The sequence below is a fragment of the Orycteropus afer genome, unplaced genomic scaffold, assembly GCF_000298275.1.
Source record: "Orycteropus afer afer isolate SDZICR_OR568_19922 unplaced genomic scaffold, OryAfe1.0 scaffold00028, whole genome shotgun sequence".
In the NCBI taxonomy this organism is placed as follows: domain Eukaryota; kingdom Metazoa; phylum Chordata; class Mammalia; order Tubulidentata; family Orycteropodidae; genus Orycteropus; species Orycteropus afer.
In genome coordinates, this window is record NW_006921615.1 from 8,213,629 (window position 1) to 8,232,778 (window position 19,150).

The 19,150-nt window shown below is 36.3% G+C and overlaps 2 protein-coding genes across 2 annotated transcripts in view; one reads left to right on the forward strand and one right to left on the reverse strand.

The window, feature by feature from the left end:
- NUDT5 (nudix hydrolase 5) overlaps positions 1-11,133 on the forward strand; it is an 18,503-nt gene extending 7,370 nt beyond the window's left edge. The window contains exons 4-9 of the mRNA XM_007935429.2: positions 1,381-1,488; positions 2,932-3,027; positions 3,662-3,763; positions 4,799-4,807; positions 4,941-4,994; positions 11,024-11,133. Of these exons, the coding sequence (XP_007933620.1) occupies positions 1,381-1,488; positions 2,932-3,027; positions 3,662-3,763; positions 4,799-4,807; positions 4,941-4,994; positions 11,024-11,133 (479 nt within the window). The remainder of the gene's footprint in view (positions 1-1,380; positions 1,489-2,931; positions 3,028-3,661; positions 3,764-4,798; positions 4,808-4,940; positions 4,995-11,023) is intronic.
- Positions 11,134-14,315: 3,182 nt separating this feature from the next.
- Positions 14,316-19,150, reverse strand: part of SEC61A2 (SEC61 translocon subunit alpha 2) — a 43,930-nt gene continuing 39,095 nt past the window's right edge. The window contains exons 11-13 of the mRNA XM_007935430.2: positions 17,566-17,757; positions 16,995-17,071; positions 14,316-14,502 (exon numbers count right to left, since the gene is read on the reverse strand). Coding sequence (XP_007933621.2) covers positions 14,316-14,502; positions 16,995-17,071; positions 17,566-17,757 — 456 coding nt within the window. The remainder of the gene's footprint in view (positions 14,503-16,994; positions 17,072-17,565; positions 17,758-19,150) is intronic.

Here is a 19,150-nt window from a genome sequence, read left to right on the forward strand (position 1 = left end):
TGCGATGATGGGCTCAAGTATAGCAGGGATTGTGGGGCTGGCGCGGGATCGGGCAGTGTTCCGTTCTGCTGTGCATGGGGTTGCTATGAGTCGGAAACAACTCGACGGCACTTAACAACAACAACAACATAATCTAAGCTCAGAGCAGTGTTTTTGAGGGGGAAGATACACTGATACTTATAAAATAAAAAACCAGTGGCTGTTGAGTCAGTTCCCACTCATAGTGACCCTGTGTATTTCACAGTAAAACTGTGCTCCACAGGGTTTTTTCAACAACTGTGATCTTTTGGAAATAGATCTCTAGGATTTTCTTCCAAGGCAACTCTGGGTGGATTTGACCTGCCAACCTTTTGGTTACTACCTGAGTGCTTATCCATTTGTACTACATAGAGACTCCTACTGAGATTTATAACCAAACATAAATCATAATTTGAAGCTACATCTTGTATCTAAATGTGACTTCTAGAAATGCTTACTATTCTGTTCAAAAGATTTAAGTGAGAGCCTTTAATTTAGAAAATTTATTTGACACAACTTTATCCATATCAAACACTTTATAAGTTGATGAGGAAATGGAATTGGGGAAAAAACTATTCATTCAGTTCACTTTTCCTTACTGGCGTGAATGCTTTGTCTGAAAATAAAAAACCCAGAAACAATCCTGAAAATCTCCTATGGTCTAGAAGAAGTTGAGCAATAGGTCTTTTTTCCTTCCCTTTTATTTTTCTACTTTGCTTTATTTTCTGTTTGTACTGCAGCAAATACTTGCTGGGTTATAGCTGCTGTTTTTAACTGATGAAAAAGTGTTAAGGAGGAATACTTTTTGTGTTTTGGCTGGTATGCGTTTTCTAGAACCCAGTGGGTTTTTTGTTGTTAATTGTTGTTCTTTTTGTTTTGATTGAGCCAAGTAACTTGGATCTTTATCCTAAAAAAAAAAAAAAAAATTTCAGTCTAGCTAGTGTACACTACAAACAACAGAACTTGCTTGATTTATTGCTTTAAGGAAATCTGACTTCACAAATGGTCTCGCTACACAATGAGACATGGTTCTGTGTACGGATTAGTGTAAACACTATATCCTTGATACTCGGCTGAATGTTTAACTTTAGTTTTTATTTTATTTTAAAGAAATTATGATAACAAAAATGGGCTTTTTATAAAAAAGAAAAACACCATGGAAGTGTGATTATTTTTTCTTCAGTTGAGAATAGCTTCCAAAGTTAACTGCCCATATTGTAGATGACGTTAACTTATTGCTAATGGCAAATAGAGGGTGGATTTTGGATGCAAGGCCTCTTAAAATATGGGATTTTAGTTAGATTGTGCTAAATGACTGACACTATTGATCTTGATTACCTTGTTGGTATTTTCTGGTGACAGGGGTGGCAATTATTCCAGTGCTGCAAAGAACTCTTCATTATGAATGTATTGTTCTGGTGAAACAGTTCCGACCACCAATGGGTGGCTACTGCATAGAATTCCCTGCAGGTGAGTAATTAAACCTGAAAAGTGCTTCTCAAGGACTGCTGGACGACCAGTGCAAGGCCTGGGAACTAGTCACCATACAGCCCAAGAAGGCGAAGTAAGATACAGTGTGACAGCATTGCTTTCAAGCCATGCCACTCTCCTCTTTGCAACTTTCTCTCTAGGCTTTCATTGAGTAATTTCTTACTTTTCCACAGTTTGTAAGTTTATTTCATTTTCTATCACTAACATCTTTCCCCTGACAAGTAATTTATAATAACAATTCGCAGACTCCTAACTCCTAAAAACTATAGATAGAAAAGCATAGTGCCTAAGGCACTTGACTGCTAACCAGAAGGCTGGCGGTTCAAACCCACCAGCCACTCCTCGGAAGGAAGATGGGGCAATCTACTTCTGTAGTGATACTGCCTCAGAAATCCAAGGAGGGGTCGCTATGAGTTGGGCCCAACTCGACGGCACATAACAACAACAACTCCTGAAAACTACAAATAGAAAAAAACATCTTGATCGGCCATATGTGAACTGACCAAGGAAATTGTCTTAATAAATTTCAACTAGAGCAATTTTTTATTTGCACAATAAGGAAAGTTATCCAGTATTTAATCAACTATTATTATAGGATTTTATTGGATTATCCCAGTCTGAAGAATTAAATCTCATTTGTCTGTCATTAATGATTTATGTTTGGTATTTTTTAAAGTTCATTTATAATGACATATAGTTAACAGCTATGTTCTTTCTAATTTACTCACCATCTCATTAAAGGAATTAATTTGTATAAGTAGCATAAATTAATTTGTAAAAAGTATGCTTATATTTCACTTTATATTTTTTATTCCTTTCAGGAAAAAAAGTGTGAGTTCCTACTCTCCTCCATTCAATTGACCTCTTTACTTATTCTTCACAATGACTATAGTTAGCTAAAGTCCCCCAGCCTTCAGTTTACTCCTTTCTGTTTATCTCCCTCACTGGCACCATTCATCTTGGCATTTCACTGTGAGGCATCATTTTTCTGGGAGGGAGGGAGGCAAGATATGTAATACTATCATCACCATGTTACCTATGAGAAAACAGAAAACATTTACAGGCTTCCTATGTATGCCATACTCACATAGCTGGGCCATTTCACCACCATTCATGCCTATGCCCTACAAAAATGTCAGTGTTGAGATGCTCGTGAAAAAAAAAAAAAAAAAACTAAGATCTGTAAATAAGAGGAATAGATGATAGCTGTCAGAGCCTGCTTAATCTATGTAGGGTGTTACTCTTTTTGCTGTGTTTTCTTCCCCCCACCTGTAAAAGTTCCAAGCCTCGGTTTTATGTCTATGACAACTTTTCACAATCTAATTTCATCTAATGCAGCTCAGCAGCACCTATATTAGAAGAAAGAGGTTCAGAGAACATCAGACTTTCCCATCCCACCTCACAAATGATTTGTACTTCCAGGTCTCATAGATGACAATGAAAGCCCAGAAGCAGCTGCTCTTCGGGAGCTTGAGGAAGAAACTGGTTATAAAGGTGACATTGCTGAATGTTCTCCAGGTTTGTATTGCTTTCCATTTGCATTTGGGGACAAAGTCTTGAAAATTAACACAGCAATAGATTTTACTAGGTATAAGAAAACTGTAGTTATTCTTTAGGATCAGAACTCAGGTGGCTTTTATTTTAGCTAATTCACTGAAGAGAAATAATAAATTAGGACTGGTTACCATTTTAAATGAACTTCCTTGGTGAGAACATGTTTGAGCAAGAAGGACCTAAAGTTGGAAAAGAATTGAAATTAAGTTGCCTTTCAGAATTCCTCACATTCTAAGCTTTATTATGTATTAGCCTCTCATCCATAACCCAAATTCCTCAGTAGTAGTTTTTTTTTTTTTTTTTTTTTCTTGTTTGGTGAAAGGATTTTACAATTCAGTACCATGTAACCCCTCAGAGTTACCAAATTTTAGCTAAAGAACTCAGGGAAAAATATGAGTACTTATACATACGTGGTCTGCGCGCCTACAGCCTGTATTGAGTGAATATGATAAGCTATAATTCTGCATAAATTTTACACTGACTATGAATTATGAGTTCATTCTTCTTCCTGTTACATTTAAGGAGTGAAACAAATGACAGAAGCGATTGAAGCATCTGACTAATGTTTTTTAAGGTCATCTGTTGCTTCTTTCCATAGTTGTATGTATGGATCCAGGTTTGTCAAATTGTACTATGCACATTGTGACAGTAACCATTAATGGAGATGATGCTGAAAATGTAAGACCTAAGCCAAAGCCTGGTAAGTGTGTTTGAGGTGGTTGAATTGTTTTAAAGGTATTTAACTTGCTATTAGTTTTTTGGTTTGTTAAAAGAACAAGTAGCTTTTCTTAGATGTTTAATCATTGTTGTTGTCATGTGCCATTGAGTCGGACTTGACTCATAGCTACCCCTCCTTGGGTTTCTGAGGCAGTATCACTACGAGGAATGGCTGGTGGGTTTGAACCACCAGCCTTCTAGTTAGCGTCAAGTCCCTTAGGTACTATGCTACGAGAGCTCCTGCTTAATCAATAGTCTTGGCTATTTTCTTAATCTTGTGTATTTTAACACTTTTATTACTTCATTGACATAAAATGTTAAAATACATATTCCCATATTTTCTGTATGGAATTTATTCTCATTTAGTAATACGAGCTATAGGCCTAAGTAGGAAATGCTGAGAAACTTTAAAATCACTCTGATTTGTCTTCATGTGTATTATAAAAATGGTAATAAGTAATTGTTAAGAGTTAGCAACTTAATTAACTATACCTTATTGAGTTCAATATTTAGAGATGCTGTTAGGAAATTCTTTGTTCTATAACATTTCTTAGAGAGTTTGGATTCAAAAGCTGCAATACCCCCATGTCCTGTCTCCCACTCCTATTAAAGAGGGGTATTTATATATATATACCATAGTAAGTCATGTATGAGGGTGATCCCATTTAATTTCTCACCCTCTTTAGTTGTTCATATCTGTTCAGTAGCACATTGCAACTCAGGCTTATTTTTAAGTATCACACTACAACTCAGGCTCATTTTAATGTGACAAATATACATATTACAGAATATGCTTTAAGTTTGCTATTAAATATTTTATTTGGACAATAGGAACTTTGTACGGTCTGGGTTTTTTTGTTGTTGTTTTGTTTTTTTCCTACTCTCTATATAAATTGTTAGTGGAGATCCAGGTTTCAGTTAAATTCTTACACCCTTTTTGATATGTTTTGTACAAAAATATTTCAGTGTTTTACCACTCCAGGCCTTGCTAAAATTTTCTCCTTCTGTTTATTTCTAGGAGATGGAGGTAATGCAATTCAATTTCCGATGTCCGACTACATAGATGGCTTAGTATTGTGGTAATGGCTAGACATTTTGGGTTGTTTTGGTAGGCTCTCTTGTCCTTTTACTCTGTTTTCACTTACCCTTTGTTTGTTTAGAATTTATGGAAGTAATTTCCTTACCAAAGAATGACCTGCTGAAGAGACTTGATGGTAAGCATTCTTAAGATTGTTACCCAAGTTTCCATATTTTCCCTGCCCCAGGCCTAGCAGGTAGAGTACTCAATATAATTCCATTTCTTTTCTATTCCTCCTCATTTTAGTGAAGTATCTAGAAATTACTGCAAAACTGCAATTGACCAATACTAATTTTCTTTTCTAGACATTGGTGTCATGTTGTTGTTACGTGCCATTGAGTCATCTCCAACTCATAGCAACTGTATGCACAAAAGAACGAAACACTGCCCGGTCCTGTGCCAGACTCACAATCCTTGCTATACCTGAGCCCATCATTGCAGCCACTGTGTCAATCCGTCTCGTTGAGGGCCTTTCCCTTCTTTGTTGACCCTCCACTTAACCAAACATGATATCCTTCTCCGGAGTTCCTTCTGACAACATGACCAAAGTAGGTGAGACAAAGGTTGACCATTCTTGCTTCCAAAGAACATTCTGGCTGCACTTCTTCCAGGACAGATTTTCTTTGTCCTTTTAGCAGACCATGGTACTCTTAGCAATCTTCTGCAGCACCACAACTCAAGTGCATCAACTCTTCTTTGGTCTTCCTTATTCATTGTCCAGCTCTCACATGTAGAAGAGGTGACTGAAAATACCATGGCTTGGGTTAGGTGCACCTTAGTCTTCAAGAAGACATCCTTGTTCTTCATCACTTGAAAGAGGTCTTTTGCAGCAGATTTGCCCAATGCAATACGTCATCTGACATCTTGACTGCTGCTTCCATTGGTGTTGACTGTAGAACCAAGTAGTATGAAGTCCTTGACAACTTCAATCTTTCATCCATCCATCATATAAAGATGTTTATTGCACCAGTTGTGAGGATTTTTGTTTTCTTTATATTGAGGTATAATCCATACTGCAGACTGTCTTTAAGCTTCATCAGTAAGTGCTTCAAGTCATCCTCACTTTCAGCAAGCAGAGTTGTGTCATCTGCATATCACAGGTTGTTAATGAGTCTTCCTCCAATCCTGATGCCACGTTCTTCATATAGTCCAGCTTCTTGGATTATTTGCTCAGCATACAAGTTGAATAAGTATGGTGAAAAGATACAACCTTGACGCACTCCCATCTTGATTTTGAAACATGTAGTATCCCCTTGTTCTGTTCAAATTACAGCCTCCTGATCTCTGTATAGGTTCTTCATGAGTACAATCAAGTGTTCTGGAATTCACGTTCTTCTCAATGTTATCCATAATTTGTTATAATCCACACAGTCAAATGCTTTTGTATAGTCAATAAAACACAAGTAAACATCTTTCTGGTATTCTTTTGCTTTAGGCTAGATCCATCTGATATGAACAGTGATATCCCTCATTCCATGTCTTCTTCTGAATCCAGCTTGCATTTCTGGAAGTTCTCTATTAATATACTGCTGCTACCGTTTTTAAATTATCTTCAGTAAGATTTTACTTGCATGTGATATTAATGATATTGTTTGATAATTTCCACATTCTGTGGGATCACCTTTCTTTGGAATGGGTACAAATATGGATCTCTTCCAGTCAGTTGGCCAGGTAGTTGTCTTCCACATCTCTTGGTATAACTGAGTGAGTGCCTCCAGAGTGTGGCATCCATTTGTTGGAACATCTCAGTGGGTATTCTGTCAGTTAATGAAGCCTTGTTCTTCTATTCCTTCAGTGCAGCTTCAACTTCTTCCTTCAGTACCATTGGTTCTTGATCATATGCCACCTCTTGACATGGATGAACATCGACTAATTGTTTTTGGTACAGTGACTGTGTATTCCTTCCATGTTCTTTGGATGTTTCCTGCATCATTCAATATTTTGCCCATAGAATCTTTTAATATTGCAACTCAAGGCTTAAATTTTTTCCTCAGTTCTCAGCTTGAGAAATGCCGAGCATGTTCTTCCCTTTTGGTTTTCTAACTCCAGGTCTTTGCACATTTCATTATAGTAATTGGCTTTGTCTGCTTGAGCTGCTGTTCAAAATGTTCTGTTCAGCTCTTTTATCTTGTCACTTCTTCTGTTAGCTTTAACTCCTCTCCACTTAAGGGCAAGTTTCAGAGTCTCTTCTGACATCCATTTTTGTCTTTTCTTCCTTTCCTGTCTTTTTAATGACTTCTTGCTTTCTTTATGGATGATGTCTTTGATGTCCTCCCACAGTTTCTTTGGTTTTCAGTCATTGGTGCTCAGTGCATCAAATCTATTCTTTAAATGGTTTCTAAATTCAGGAGAGATGTTATCAAGATCGTATTTTGGCTCTCGTGGACTTTTTAAATTATCTTCAACTTCAACTTGAATGTGCATATGAGCAGTTGATGGTCTGTTGCACAGTCAGCTCCTGGTCTTGTTTTGCTTGAAGTTACTGAACTTCTCCATTGCCTCTTGGCACAGATGTAGTCAATCCAATTCCTGTGTATTCCGTCTGGTGAAGTTCTCATTTATAGCCATTGTTTATGTTGTTGGAAAAAGGTATTTGCAATGAGTAAGTTGTTGGTCTTGCAAGATACTGTCATGCAATCTCCAGCATTATTTCTATCACCATGGCCATATTTTCCAACTACAGGTAACTCTTCTTTGTTTCCAACTTTTGCATTCCAGGCACCAGTGAAAATCAACATATCTTGATTGCATGTTCATTCAATTTCAGACTGCAGACATTGGTAGAAATCTTCAATTTCCTCATCTTTGGCTTTGGTGGTTGGTGCATATATTTGAATAATAGTAGTATTAACTGGTCTTCCTCATAAGCATATGGATATTATCCTATCACTGACAGTGTTGTACTTCAGGACAGATCTTTAAATGGTCTTTGTGACCATGAATGTCACACTATTCCTCTTCAATTTGTCATTCCTGGCGTAGTGGATCATATGGTTGTCTGATTCAAAATGGCCAAAACCAGTCCATTTCAGCTCACTAATACCTAGGTTATCAATCTTTATGCATTCCATTTCGTTTTTTGACAACTTCCAATTTTCCTAGATTCATACTTTGTACATTCCACGTTCCAATTGCTAATGGATGTTTGCATCTGTTTCTACTCATTTTGAGTCTTGCCACATCAGTCAATGGAGGTTCTGAAAGTTTTACTCTATCCATATCATTAAGGTCATCTCTACTCTGACGGTTCAGCTCTCCCTCAATCAAATTTTGAGAGCCTTCCGACCTGATGGGCTCTTCTTCTGGCACTGTATCAGACAATGTTTCAGGGTTATTCATAAAGTTTTCCAGTAAACTTTATGAAGTTTGGTGGCGTAGAGTTTGAAATTATGAGCAAAACGTTTTCAGCCATAAGGGCTTTTTTTCCCCCATAGAATAGTCAAAATTATACTACTATTTACCTGCCAAAACTATTCTATATTTCCATCTTTAATTCATAGCAATGCAAAAGTGTAAGTAGGTATCTCTTCGCTTGTCTTCAAATACATCATTATGTTGTATGGTTCTTTGTGCAGGGTATCAGTTAAAGGAGAATTTAACAATAATCGTTCGACAAACATTTGAGGTGTCTATTGTATACTGGAGGAGCTCTGATAGCATAGTGCCTAAGGCACTTGACTGCTAACCAGAAGGCTGGTGGTTCAAACCCACCAGCCACTCCTTGTATGGAAGACTGGACAATCTACTTCTGTAGTGATACTGCCTCAGAAACCCAAGGAGGGGTCACTATGAGTCGGGTCCGACTCGATCGCAAACAACAACAACATTGTATACTGGGAGCTCTGGTGGCATTGTGCCTAAGGCATTTGACTGCTAACCAGAAGACTGGTGATTCAAACCCACCAGCCACCCCTCAGAAGGAAGATTGGGCAATCTATTTCCATAGAGATACCACCTCAGAAACCCAAGGAATGGTCACTGAGTCAGATCCGACTCGACAGTAGTGAGTTTAGAGTACTAAATGTGAATTGCCGATATAATGAAGCAAACTAGCTGTGTGGCTAGTAAATCACTGGTCATGTAGTTATATTGTGTAATTCCCGGCCAGCTCATCTCTTAAGGCTTTTGTAAAATAATAAGGCTTTGTGGACATGTATCCTTTGATTGTAAAGCCCCATACAACTACATTAGGAGATACTATACTGAAGATGTATGAAATGGGCTCTTCAAGGAGTTCCTTCATGCTGTCTGGGTCTATCCCTACCCATTTCTTAAAGCAGAAGAATAATTTTCATAACTTGAATATTTGATTGGTTGTATTTCAGGAAATTGGTACATAATTTTTCTACTACTTTTAAGTGATTATTTCAGAAATTAACTTGAAACATTTTTTGACCTGAAGTGAGAGTAGTCTGTTTTGTTCCATGAGTACCAGTGGCTTACAATTTTACTTCATACACAATGCACTTTATTTTGAAAGGTCTGTGTTGTTTAAGGAGTTTTCAAATTTGCTGTGATTTCAGATTCCCAGATGGCTTCTGTTCTTAGTTTACGTTTTTAAAAAGTAGACCTAAAGTAAAATCCACTTCATGATCTCATAGACGGAATAATGATGCTGAAGAATTACAGTAAAGGGATAGTAGCCTTTATTAACTGTATTAATTAGATACTTAGAGAAAGTCACGGCTATAAATAATAGACAGTACACCTTTGGAGTCTGACAGACCTGACTGGGTTTGAGGCTTAGCTGACCATGTATTGGTTCTTAGTTACTGGTTAATTAGCCTATGTAAGCTTTTGTCATCAAACAGAACAATGATAGTTAGCTCCTACCTGTGATGAGGTGTGAGTATAATTAAATGGGATAATGTATGCAAAAGCACTGGGAACACACATGCTTAAATGTTATATGCCATATGTTTATATTATTTTTCTATATTAGAAGAGCATCCTTTTATAAAAATTCCTTTCTTTTCCTTTTCACATAATTTCCTTTCTGGTCTTACAAGAGAGAAAAAATAGGAAGCATAAAGAGAAAGGAAAGAAGGGGGAGATAGATATATAAAGAGAGAAGGATAAAAGCACCAGCTGGCCTAACTTTACTAGAATCAAAATATAGTAATCAAATAATTTATTGAACAAGTAACATATGAGATGCTGTGAGGAAAATACACCCACCCACTCCAAAGACCAGGTCATTATGCAAAAACTGGCATTATCTGAAAATAGAGGATGATTGGGCAATCTATTTCCATAGAGATACCGCCTCAGAAACCCAAGGAATGGTCACTGAGTCAGATCCGAACATCACAGAACAGCAGAGGATGACTACATCATGACAGAGCTGCCAGATTTTATCATTACAAGACTGCTAAACCAGTGTCATGGCCCAGCCAAGGGGACACAGGACTTTAACCATCACAGCCAGCATTACTCTCACCTCACATGTCAATGTTCATCACTTCCAGACATACATTATTAATGTGCAAAATAGTCAGATTTTTTTACTATTACTATAAATGCCAAATAACAAGATAGTTGATCAGTGAGGAGTAAGTGTACTTTTTAGTTCAGTTTGCTACAAGAAATATTGTCAGATACTTAACAAGCATCTGCCATGCTGAAGAGTAGCACCTGATCCCTGCCTTCAAGGATCAAAATGTCTGTTCCTAAACAACTAGGAAAACCAGAGACAGATGAGAAGTTTGACAACTCCATCTATTGCAGTAAGATTCTGAGACCTGATTCTTAGTAGTATTCCAGTCCTCCCTTGCACAGTTTTAATTCACACAGGGAAAACGTTTATCCCCTGCCGGTGGAAAAAACACATGAATCTTTTCATAATAATCATCACCATTTAGTTTCAAACTAGCAGAGCCCTACAATGTGTTCTGTATACCAATTGGATCTATAAACTTAAAAGCTTTGCTGTTTTAACAAGTGAAATATTCTCTCTCAACATATGTGCCCTTCTTTCAATCTCATGCTGGGACTGAAGTCTTGCTTTTATATCCTTTATTCCACCACCAGATTAAGAACCTGTTCACTGCTGTTATTACAGACTCTATAGCATAGGAACTTTGCTCTATAAATACTGATTGAATGTTAAAGAGTATTAACCTTTATTAATTGTATTGTCTAACTTCTACTTTTTGTTTCCTACAGCTCTGGTAGCTGAAGAACATCTTACAGTGGATGCCAGAGTCTATTCCTATGCTTTGGCATTGAAACATGCAAATACTAAGCCATTTGAAGTGCCCTTCCTGAAATTTTAAGGCCAAAAAGGACATTGGCAGTATGTTTTTGTAAACAAGACCACCAGGCCTTCTTCATTCAGACTTTGTATTCAATATAATTTAATGCAGATTTGAAATTAGCTTTTTCACAAAATAAAAGCAACACAGAATGCATGTGGTGGTATGGAACTGTAATTACAGGTAGGCTGTCACCTGCATTTGAATTTGTTAAACTCTAGCTAATGTAATGAAGAGACATAAATGCAGATATATTTCCTCCAAATTAAAAAAAAAAAAAAAAAAACTGTTACTCTTCTAATCTAGCCTTAGAAACAAGAATATTTCTATAGGAAAATAGACATAAATTCTAAATCAGGTCAACTCTTCCAATACTCAGCCCCCAATATAAACTCTGTAAGTGAGTATGCAGATAACTATTTACCACATTAGTATTTTAAACAATGAAAAACAAAGACCTATGTACAGATTTTCCTGGCCCCTCCTAATTGAACTATTTGCTATGTGCACTCTGAGTAGCAGAAGAAAAATGATAAAGAGAATAACACTCTTGATAAGCAATTATTTAGGTATCCTGCTAGCCACCTAATTACTGAACCAGCTCTAATGTAATGAAAAATCAATGATTCCATTCACTATACTAAGAGACTAATGAAAATATAGGCCACTTTCCTCAAGTGTGCGCATGTAATGTTTAGAATTTGATTTCCTGTCCCTACCTCAAAAAGTACTTGAAGTTTCTAAAAACTGAATATATTAGTACCAGAAACCCAACACAAGCCCCTGTCATCCAAAAGTTTAACTAGTGACTCAGTCTTTTGACTAAGCGTTCCTCTTGTTGACATTTATGGCCTCCAGTAACTCCAGGATTAATTGTTTTTTGAGTTTAGCCCCCTCCTGATAATTCAAATAGAAGTCTCAGGATGATCCTCATTGGCCAGCCCTGTCATGTTTCTAGTCCTGAATCCAGGCGTCAAGGCAGGCCTTTATGATCAATCAACAAAAAAGCTGTTCTCCAGATAAAATCAGGGCACTAAATGCCCAAACTGCTGCCACATAGTTCATTTGTCTGCAGGTTCAGTCTTATCCAGATATATTTTTTATGAATGAATATATAAAGTTATACTAGATTTCTTATACAAGGTTGGAAAGAATGATAGGACTACAGAATTCAATTTGAATCCACTCTCCTTATAAATAAGAAAACTAAGCCCTGTCCACTTGCTGTAATAGCCTTCCCCTGTGCCTGTCACCCCTTTTAAAATTTTATTTTAAATCATGGGTTTCATGAGTCTCCAAAGACCTTAATCCTTTTCTCTGAACTCTCAAGGACCAAGTCTTTTTGGCATTATTCTACTGCAAAGCAAGAATTAAGGCATATAGACTGGCACAAACCAGCCATTCCCCATGGGAATGAGAAACTTCTTAAATACTGATGGAGGAGGGCCATTTTGTCCTGGTTATTAGGTCCATCTTTCTGTATACTAGAAGCCTGCATGGAAATATGTCTATCTTACCTGTCTCTTTTCCTAAGATTGCAATTTAGAGTGACAGCTAAATCCTAGAACATATTCCTAATGCCATTTATGTTATTTATAAACATCAAAAGACTACACTTCAGAAATTAAGTCCAAGTTTGAGAACTGGCAGACTGGATGTTTTCACTGGCAGTGTTTTTACTGGCACTCTTTAAAAGTTTATTTGCCATCATTTAAAAAGTGAAGGTTTCATATAAAAAGCCAGATTTCCAACTTGTCTTGAAAAGAATTCAGAGGTAGTAACACTGGGGCCATATTTTTCTGATAACAATGGCCTGAGAGCCTTAGGTCTCCATGCAATTGACCTGAGTTAACTATCCTGCATGCCTTTTAGACCTGCTTTGCACCAACAATATTTGGGTTTATGACTCTAAGCTTAAACAAGACATACACCATACACTTAATAAGAAAGTTAACAAAGATGGAACATACATTCCTAACAAGGATTCTTTAATCAAGTTTGATCTTTTTTGGAAAATAAAGCACATACTTTAAAAAATGAATTATTTGCAGAGAACTGTGCCATTTCAAATGAAGACTGGACTAGTACTGATGGTTTTCCTGTTTCTTTCCAAATGTTGGTCACATAAATGAGTACTATTAGTCACTGTCCCGCAATATTTTAGGAAACTGTTAAACTAATTACATTTCTCTATTAGTAGTGGCAACTCAGGATGGATTTTATACAAATACAATGAACCTATACAAATAATCTTAGAAAACAATTTAATATCAGATTTATTTATTTTTCTAACACAACTGAAACAGTTTCATTAAATAAAAGTTTATTGTCTACTGTTTACACTTATGTTGCTGCTGTAAAGTACAACAACATACACAAATTCCTAGCATGAATTACTCATTGTTCACCTCCACTGAACTACAGACACTGCTTGAGAATTAGATCTTTTCTTTAAGGGTTTAAAATAAAGAATTGGGGCATAATATCTTGAAAGAGTATTCTCAAGTGACTTGTTGGAATTAGAAGGCATAGCCAATACAGTAAAACAGTAACATTTATGCTGTCACTGGAAGAAAGGAGAAATGAAAAATAGGAAGAGTAATTATAAGCAGTTTTTTCTACTAACGGATAACACTTTGAGGCTCAATTTCACCCATTTGGGCTAAGTGGCTGCTTTAAGAAGGGCCAAAAGGGGTGGGGAAAAGGGGACAAGGAGGGGAGGGAAGGTGGATACTGTGAGTTAAAAAAGTATAAAAAGTAATTATCTAAAATAGAGATTAGATATAAATGTTCAAGAACTCATTAAATAAGCTCAAAAATACTGGAAAAGTGGCAATTTGAACTATATTTATTTTTAAACAAGTGGAGGAAATCTTAAGTGTTCTGAATGTTGTGTGCAAAACTAATCCATGTCACCATCTCACCGTCATGATTTAACACAGCAAGGGAGATAAACATTGGTTTCCAGCATTACAGGCAACACTAAATGTACATTTTGAACAAATAATGTAAACTTCAGTTTTAAGGCAGCTGGTACTAATGCTGCACACAGGCTTAGCTCAGTGCCCATTTCAGAAATGGGGCAGTTAGCACTTGAAAACAAGAAACTGAGAAGGAAAAAAAGGGGAACCAGCATTATTTGACAAAAACAATGTGTCAAAATATTTACCCTTTCACACACACAAACAGAAGTATTTAAACATTTAGAAAAACAAAGCACCCATCCCACCAACTTCAGCCTGTTCCTTAACAAATATTTCAAAATACTGATAAATAATTGTGACTGCAAGCAGAATTCCAGTGCCAGATCCAATGGCCCCCAGGAAGTCAGCTAATACTGACAGGGCACCAATGCACAGACCACCAAATGCAGCAGCTGTGGGGATATACCTAGAAGACACAAACCCTCAGTCAGTGCAGAAGAATATGAAAAGGAACAGTTAGTAATATGCCACAGCTTTGCCAACAATGTTGTTGTTGTTGTTATGTGCCGTCGAGTCAAACCCGACTCATAGCGACCCCTCCTTGGGTTTCCGAGGCAGTTATCACTACGGAAGTAGGATTGCCCAACCTTCCTTCCGAGGAGTGGCTGGTGGGTTTGAACCGCCAGCCATCTGGTTAGCAGGCAAGTGTCTTAGCCACTATGCTACCAGAGCTCCCTTGCCAACAATGGTTCTCTCTAAAGAAGTAGAATTAAACTAATCAAAAAAGGACCAAGTATTAACAGACTGTCCATAAAAGATTACATGTGAATGAAAACTTCATGATTATGGCATTGATTCTGACTCAAAAAAAAAACACTAAATAGCCAAGAAAGATAGTATGTGATTATTCTTTGGGCATAAGATTAGAAGCCTCAATTTAGATTTAAGTACTAAAATGTGTAATATTTTTAAGTAGGTAACCTTCAGCTCCCTCTTGTGGAACAAAGTGAATTTGAAAATGTTACCTAAAAAGCACATAGATTTACATGGAAGATTTTTATGATTCTCTTCAAAAGTAATTTAAAGTTAGCTACACAGTAGAATCACCTGAAAAACTGTTAAAACTAATAGGGCTGTATTTAAAATACTAAACCAAAAAAACCAGAAGCAGAGATGGCACAGGAACATGAATGGCAGGTTAGTGATGACTACTAAGACAATATCGTTAGGTACACGGATTCTATTTCTAAATTAAAAGTTTAAATAAAAATACTGATGCCTATTCAATAAATGGAGCCGAGATAATTGGATATACAGTTTCATGCAAAAGAATGAATTTGGACTGCTACCTCACACCAAACATCTAAATTAACTCAAAGTAGATCACAGACTTAAATGCAAGAACCAAAACTGTAAAACAAGAATAAATATTTGTGACTCTAGTTAGACAATGGCTTCTTAGATACAACACCAAAAGCAGCATAAGCAACCAGAGAAAAAAAATAGATAAATTGGACTTCTTCAAAATTAAACTTTTCTGCATTAAAAGACATCATCAAAAATGTAAAAAGACAATACACAGAATGAGAAAAAAATTTGCAAATCACATATCTGATGACACTTCTGTCTAAAATACATTCTTAAAATATTTTAACTCAGCAACAGAGAGTCAAATAACCCAGATAAAAAAATAGGCAAAGTAACTGAGTAGAGATTTCTCCAAAGAGGACAAAAACAATGGCCATGATACAGGAAAAGATGCTCTACATCATTAGCTGTCAGGAAAAAGCAAATCAAAACAACAATGGCATCACTTTACACTCAAGAAGATGGTTAAAATAAAGAATAACTAGTGTTGACAAGAATATGTAGCAATTGGAACTCCCCTCATTGCTATTGGGAATGTACATAATGAAGCCACTTTGGCTATTTTTTCAAAATAACAGTTTACTACATGACCCAACACTTCTAGAGAGAAAAACATCCACATAAAACTTGTACACAAGTATTCATAATAGCAAAAAACAAGAAAACAAATTTCTATCTACATTGAGAGGTTATTCAGTGATCAGGTATGAAGTTTCATACATGGTACAACATGGGTGAACCCCAAGAACATACCAAGTAGAAGCAGTCATTTGCAAAAGAGAAATTTTATGATTCCCATTTATATGAAACCTAGAATAGGCAAATCTATAAAGACAAAGTAGATGAGTGGTTGCTAGGGACAATGTGGTGGAAGGATGGAAAATGCAGATGGGTACAAGGTTTCTTTTCCGTGTGATGATAGTGTTTATATATTAGATTGTAAATGACTACAAAAAACACACTGTCATCAAATCAATCCCAACTCATTGCAACCCCTCCTTGGGTTTCTAAGGTGGTATCTCTACAGAAGTAGACTGCCCAGTCTTTCTTCTGAGGAGCAGCTGGTGGGTTTGAACCACCAGCCTTCTGGTTAGCAGTCAGATGCATTAGGCACTATGCCACCAGAGCTCCCACAGAACTACAAATATCCTAAAAACCACTAACTATATCCTTCAAATGGGTGAAAATACATGGTATGTGAATTTTATCTTGATAAAGCTGTTACCGAAAAACCAAAAGCCTGGGAACTACACCAAACCAACTAAATCCAGTTCCTCAAGGTGAGATATCAGTGTTTTAAAAAAGCTCCACAGCAATTCTATGTGCAGTCAGGCAACATTGAGAACCCTAATTTAAACTGGTGCTTCACAGTGAAGGGAATACAATTTTAACTACGGTAACAATTTTGATGTGGATAACAATTAAGTTTTGTGTTATATTTTGGCTCTTTTGTGTGAAGAAAAGAAGAAAAATTCTTTAAATACGAATTTGAACAAATAATAATAGCAATTTAAAGATAGATTGCAATAGCAAGTATGTATATATACACATGCACTCTCTCTCATAAAGGATTAAATCTAATGGCCTTACCTATTAAGTTCATGAACCATAGAGGTATCCCTGTGACCTCTCATTACCATTTGCTGTTCTTTAAGCTGTTTAGCTACCTGCCAAAAGAAGAACAACTTTTAAAGAAAACTCTAACATTTCACTATTTACTGTCTATCAGGTTCTGTAAGAAATTCATTCTACACACTACCAAATAAAAGGCAAGAACAATGAAGTAGATATTGTCACATCACTCATCTTAAACCTGAGGAAAGAGGATACAGTGCTGCAAAACTACTTTAATCGTACATTAAACTGTTTCTCAGCCTTGTTTCATTATCATCTCCCCAAAGCAATAAATGAAATATAAGGAGTATTGTGTTGGGTGGGGCTGAGCTTTGGAAGGCCACAAACCATGGTAATATCTACAAATTTTTCACCTTCTAAGAACCAATTTTTGTTCCCATGGGTGTGACATCACCCCGTTAAGAATGTCTGAATTAAAGTTTAAATGATAAAATAGTACATCAATTACTATTCTGACATCTAAAAATCATTTTTCTCCCAAGCCTCCAATTTTTTTTTTTTTTTCCCCAATAAACCAAATGCTTACATCTTTGGCTGAGGAGCCAGACACCTCTATCCATGTCTTAGAAAAGAATGCACATGATCCCAACATGAAGATGATATAAACTACTACATGGACAGGATCCTCAAATATGGCACCCATGGACTCAGGAGGAGAAAGATAATAACAAAGGCCTCCAACTGGGTAAGAGCGAGCAGGTCCTCCTCCACTGACATCCTGCAGACCAAGAATAAAAAAGACAAATCAACCTAACTGGTCAAGTGTACATCTTTATGACTTTAAATACTTCTCAAAAATTATTTCCTGTTTTAAGCTCAAAGCACCTGCAGCTAAGGATACCAATAATTTTGCCCCTAATACCTTCACACCCTCAAAATCACAGTGACCATTACACGTAAGACTCTGAATATATTATTAACAGAAAAGCTCTTTTTAAAAATGAACACTATTATAATACATCTACAGATCTCCACTTCCCAAAAACAGGAATATAATTATATTAATAAACATTACATTTAGAATCTGAGATTTTCTGAACTCCATAAAAGTATTCAACAAATTAAAACCCACATGCATGATTTGTCTATATGAAAATATTCTATTAAGAATGCAATCATTATGTTAATGATGGTGAAATAATTTGGAAAAGAGTATCAAGAAAGGTGACAAGACTTGGAAAATGTAACCACTGCCACTGAATTGTACATGTGGAAATTCAAATTGGTGAATGTTTTGTTGTGGCTATTTTCACCAAAAAATAATAAAGAATATAATCAACTGAAATACTGAGAGAAGGTGAAAAATTTATTGCCAAAACTTTACATGGTTTGAATATTATTATAAGGAATAATCTTAATGAGTATTTGTAATAATGGAATTTTTATCCAAACATTTAAGAATTTTTATAATAATGGGAATAGCATGCATTTATTCATATTAAATAAAGTTTTGGGGCCATGAAATGGGAAAGCAATATTCAGTCACAATGATTAAAATATCTGGTTTATGAATTTATGATTTCCAAATGAGTACCCTCGAGTCATGAATCTCAGATCAAAAGAACTCTTTAGAGACAAATTCCATTTCCTAATAATTCTCTCCTTTGAAAAAAACATACTAATCAAGATCACAATACAATGTATACAGAAGCAACCACTCAATGCATTCATTACTATGAAAACTGTCTCTTATTTGACTGTTAGCTCATGAGGGGAGGGACAGAATCCTTACTCCCCTATGTCCTCTTCTAGTTATAATGACCAGTATACATCAGGTAATCAAACGGCTGTTAAACAGATGGAAAAGCAGTATTTAGGACAAAAGGAATCCTACTGTCTTCAATTAACATTCAAAAATTACTGCCTTAAAAACTGGATATCCACTTGTAGAAAAATGAAACAGGATCTGTACCTCACTCCACACACAAAATCGAACTCCAGATGGATCAAAGACTTAAATGTGAAACCTAAAACTATAAAGTTCCTCAAGGAAAAACTAGGGGCAAATTTAGGGGCCCTAATATATGGCATAGGAGCTCTGGTAGCATAGTGCCTAAGGCACTTGACTGCTAACCAGAAAGCTGGCAGTTCAAACCCACCAGCCACTCCTC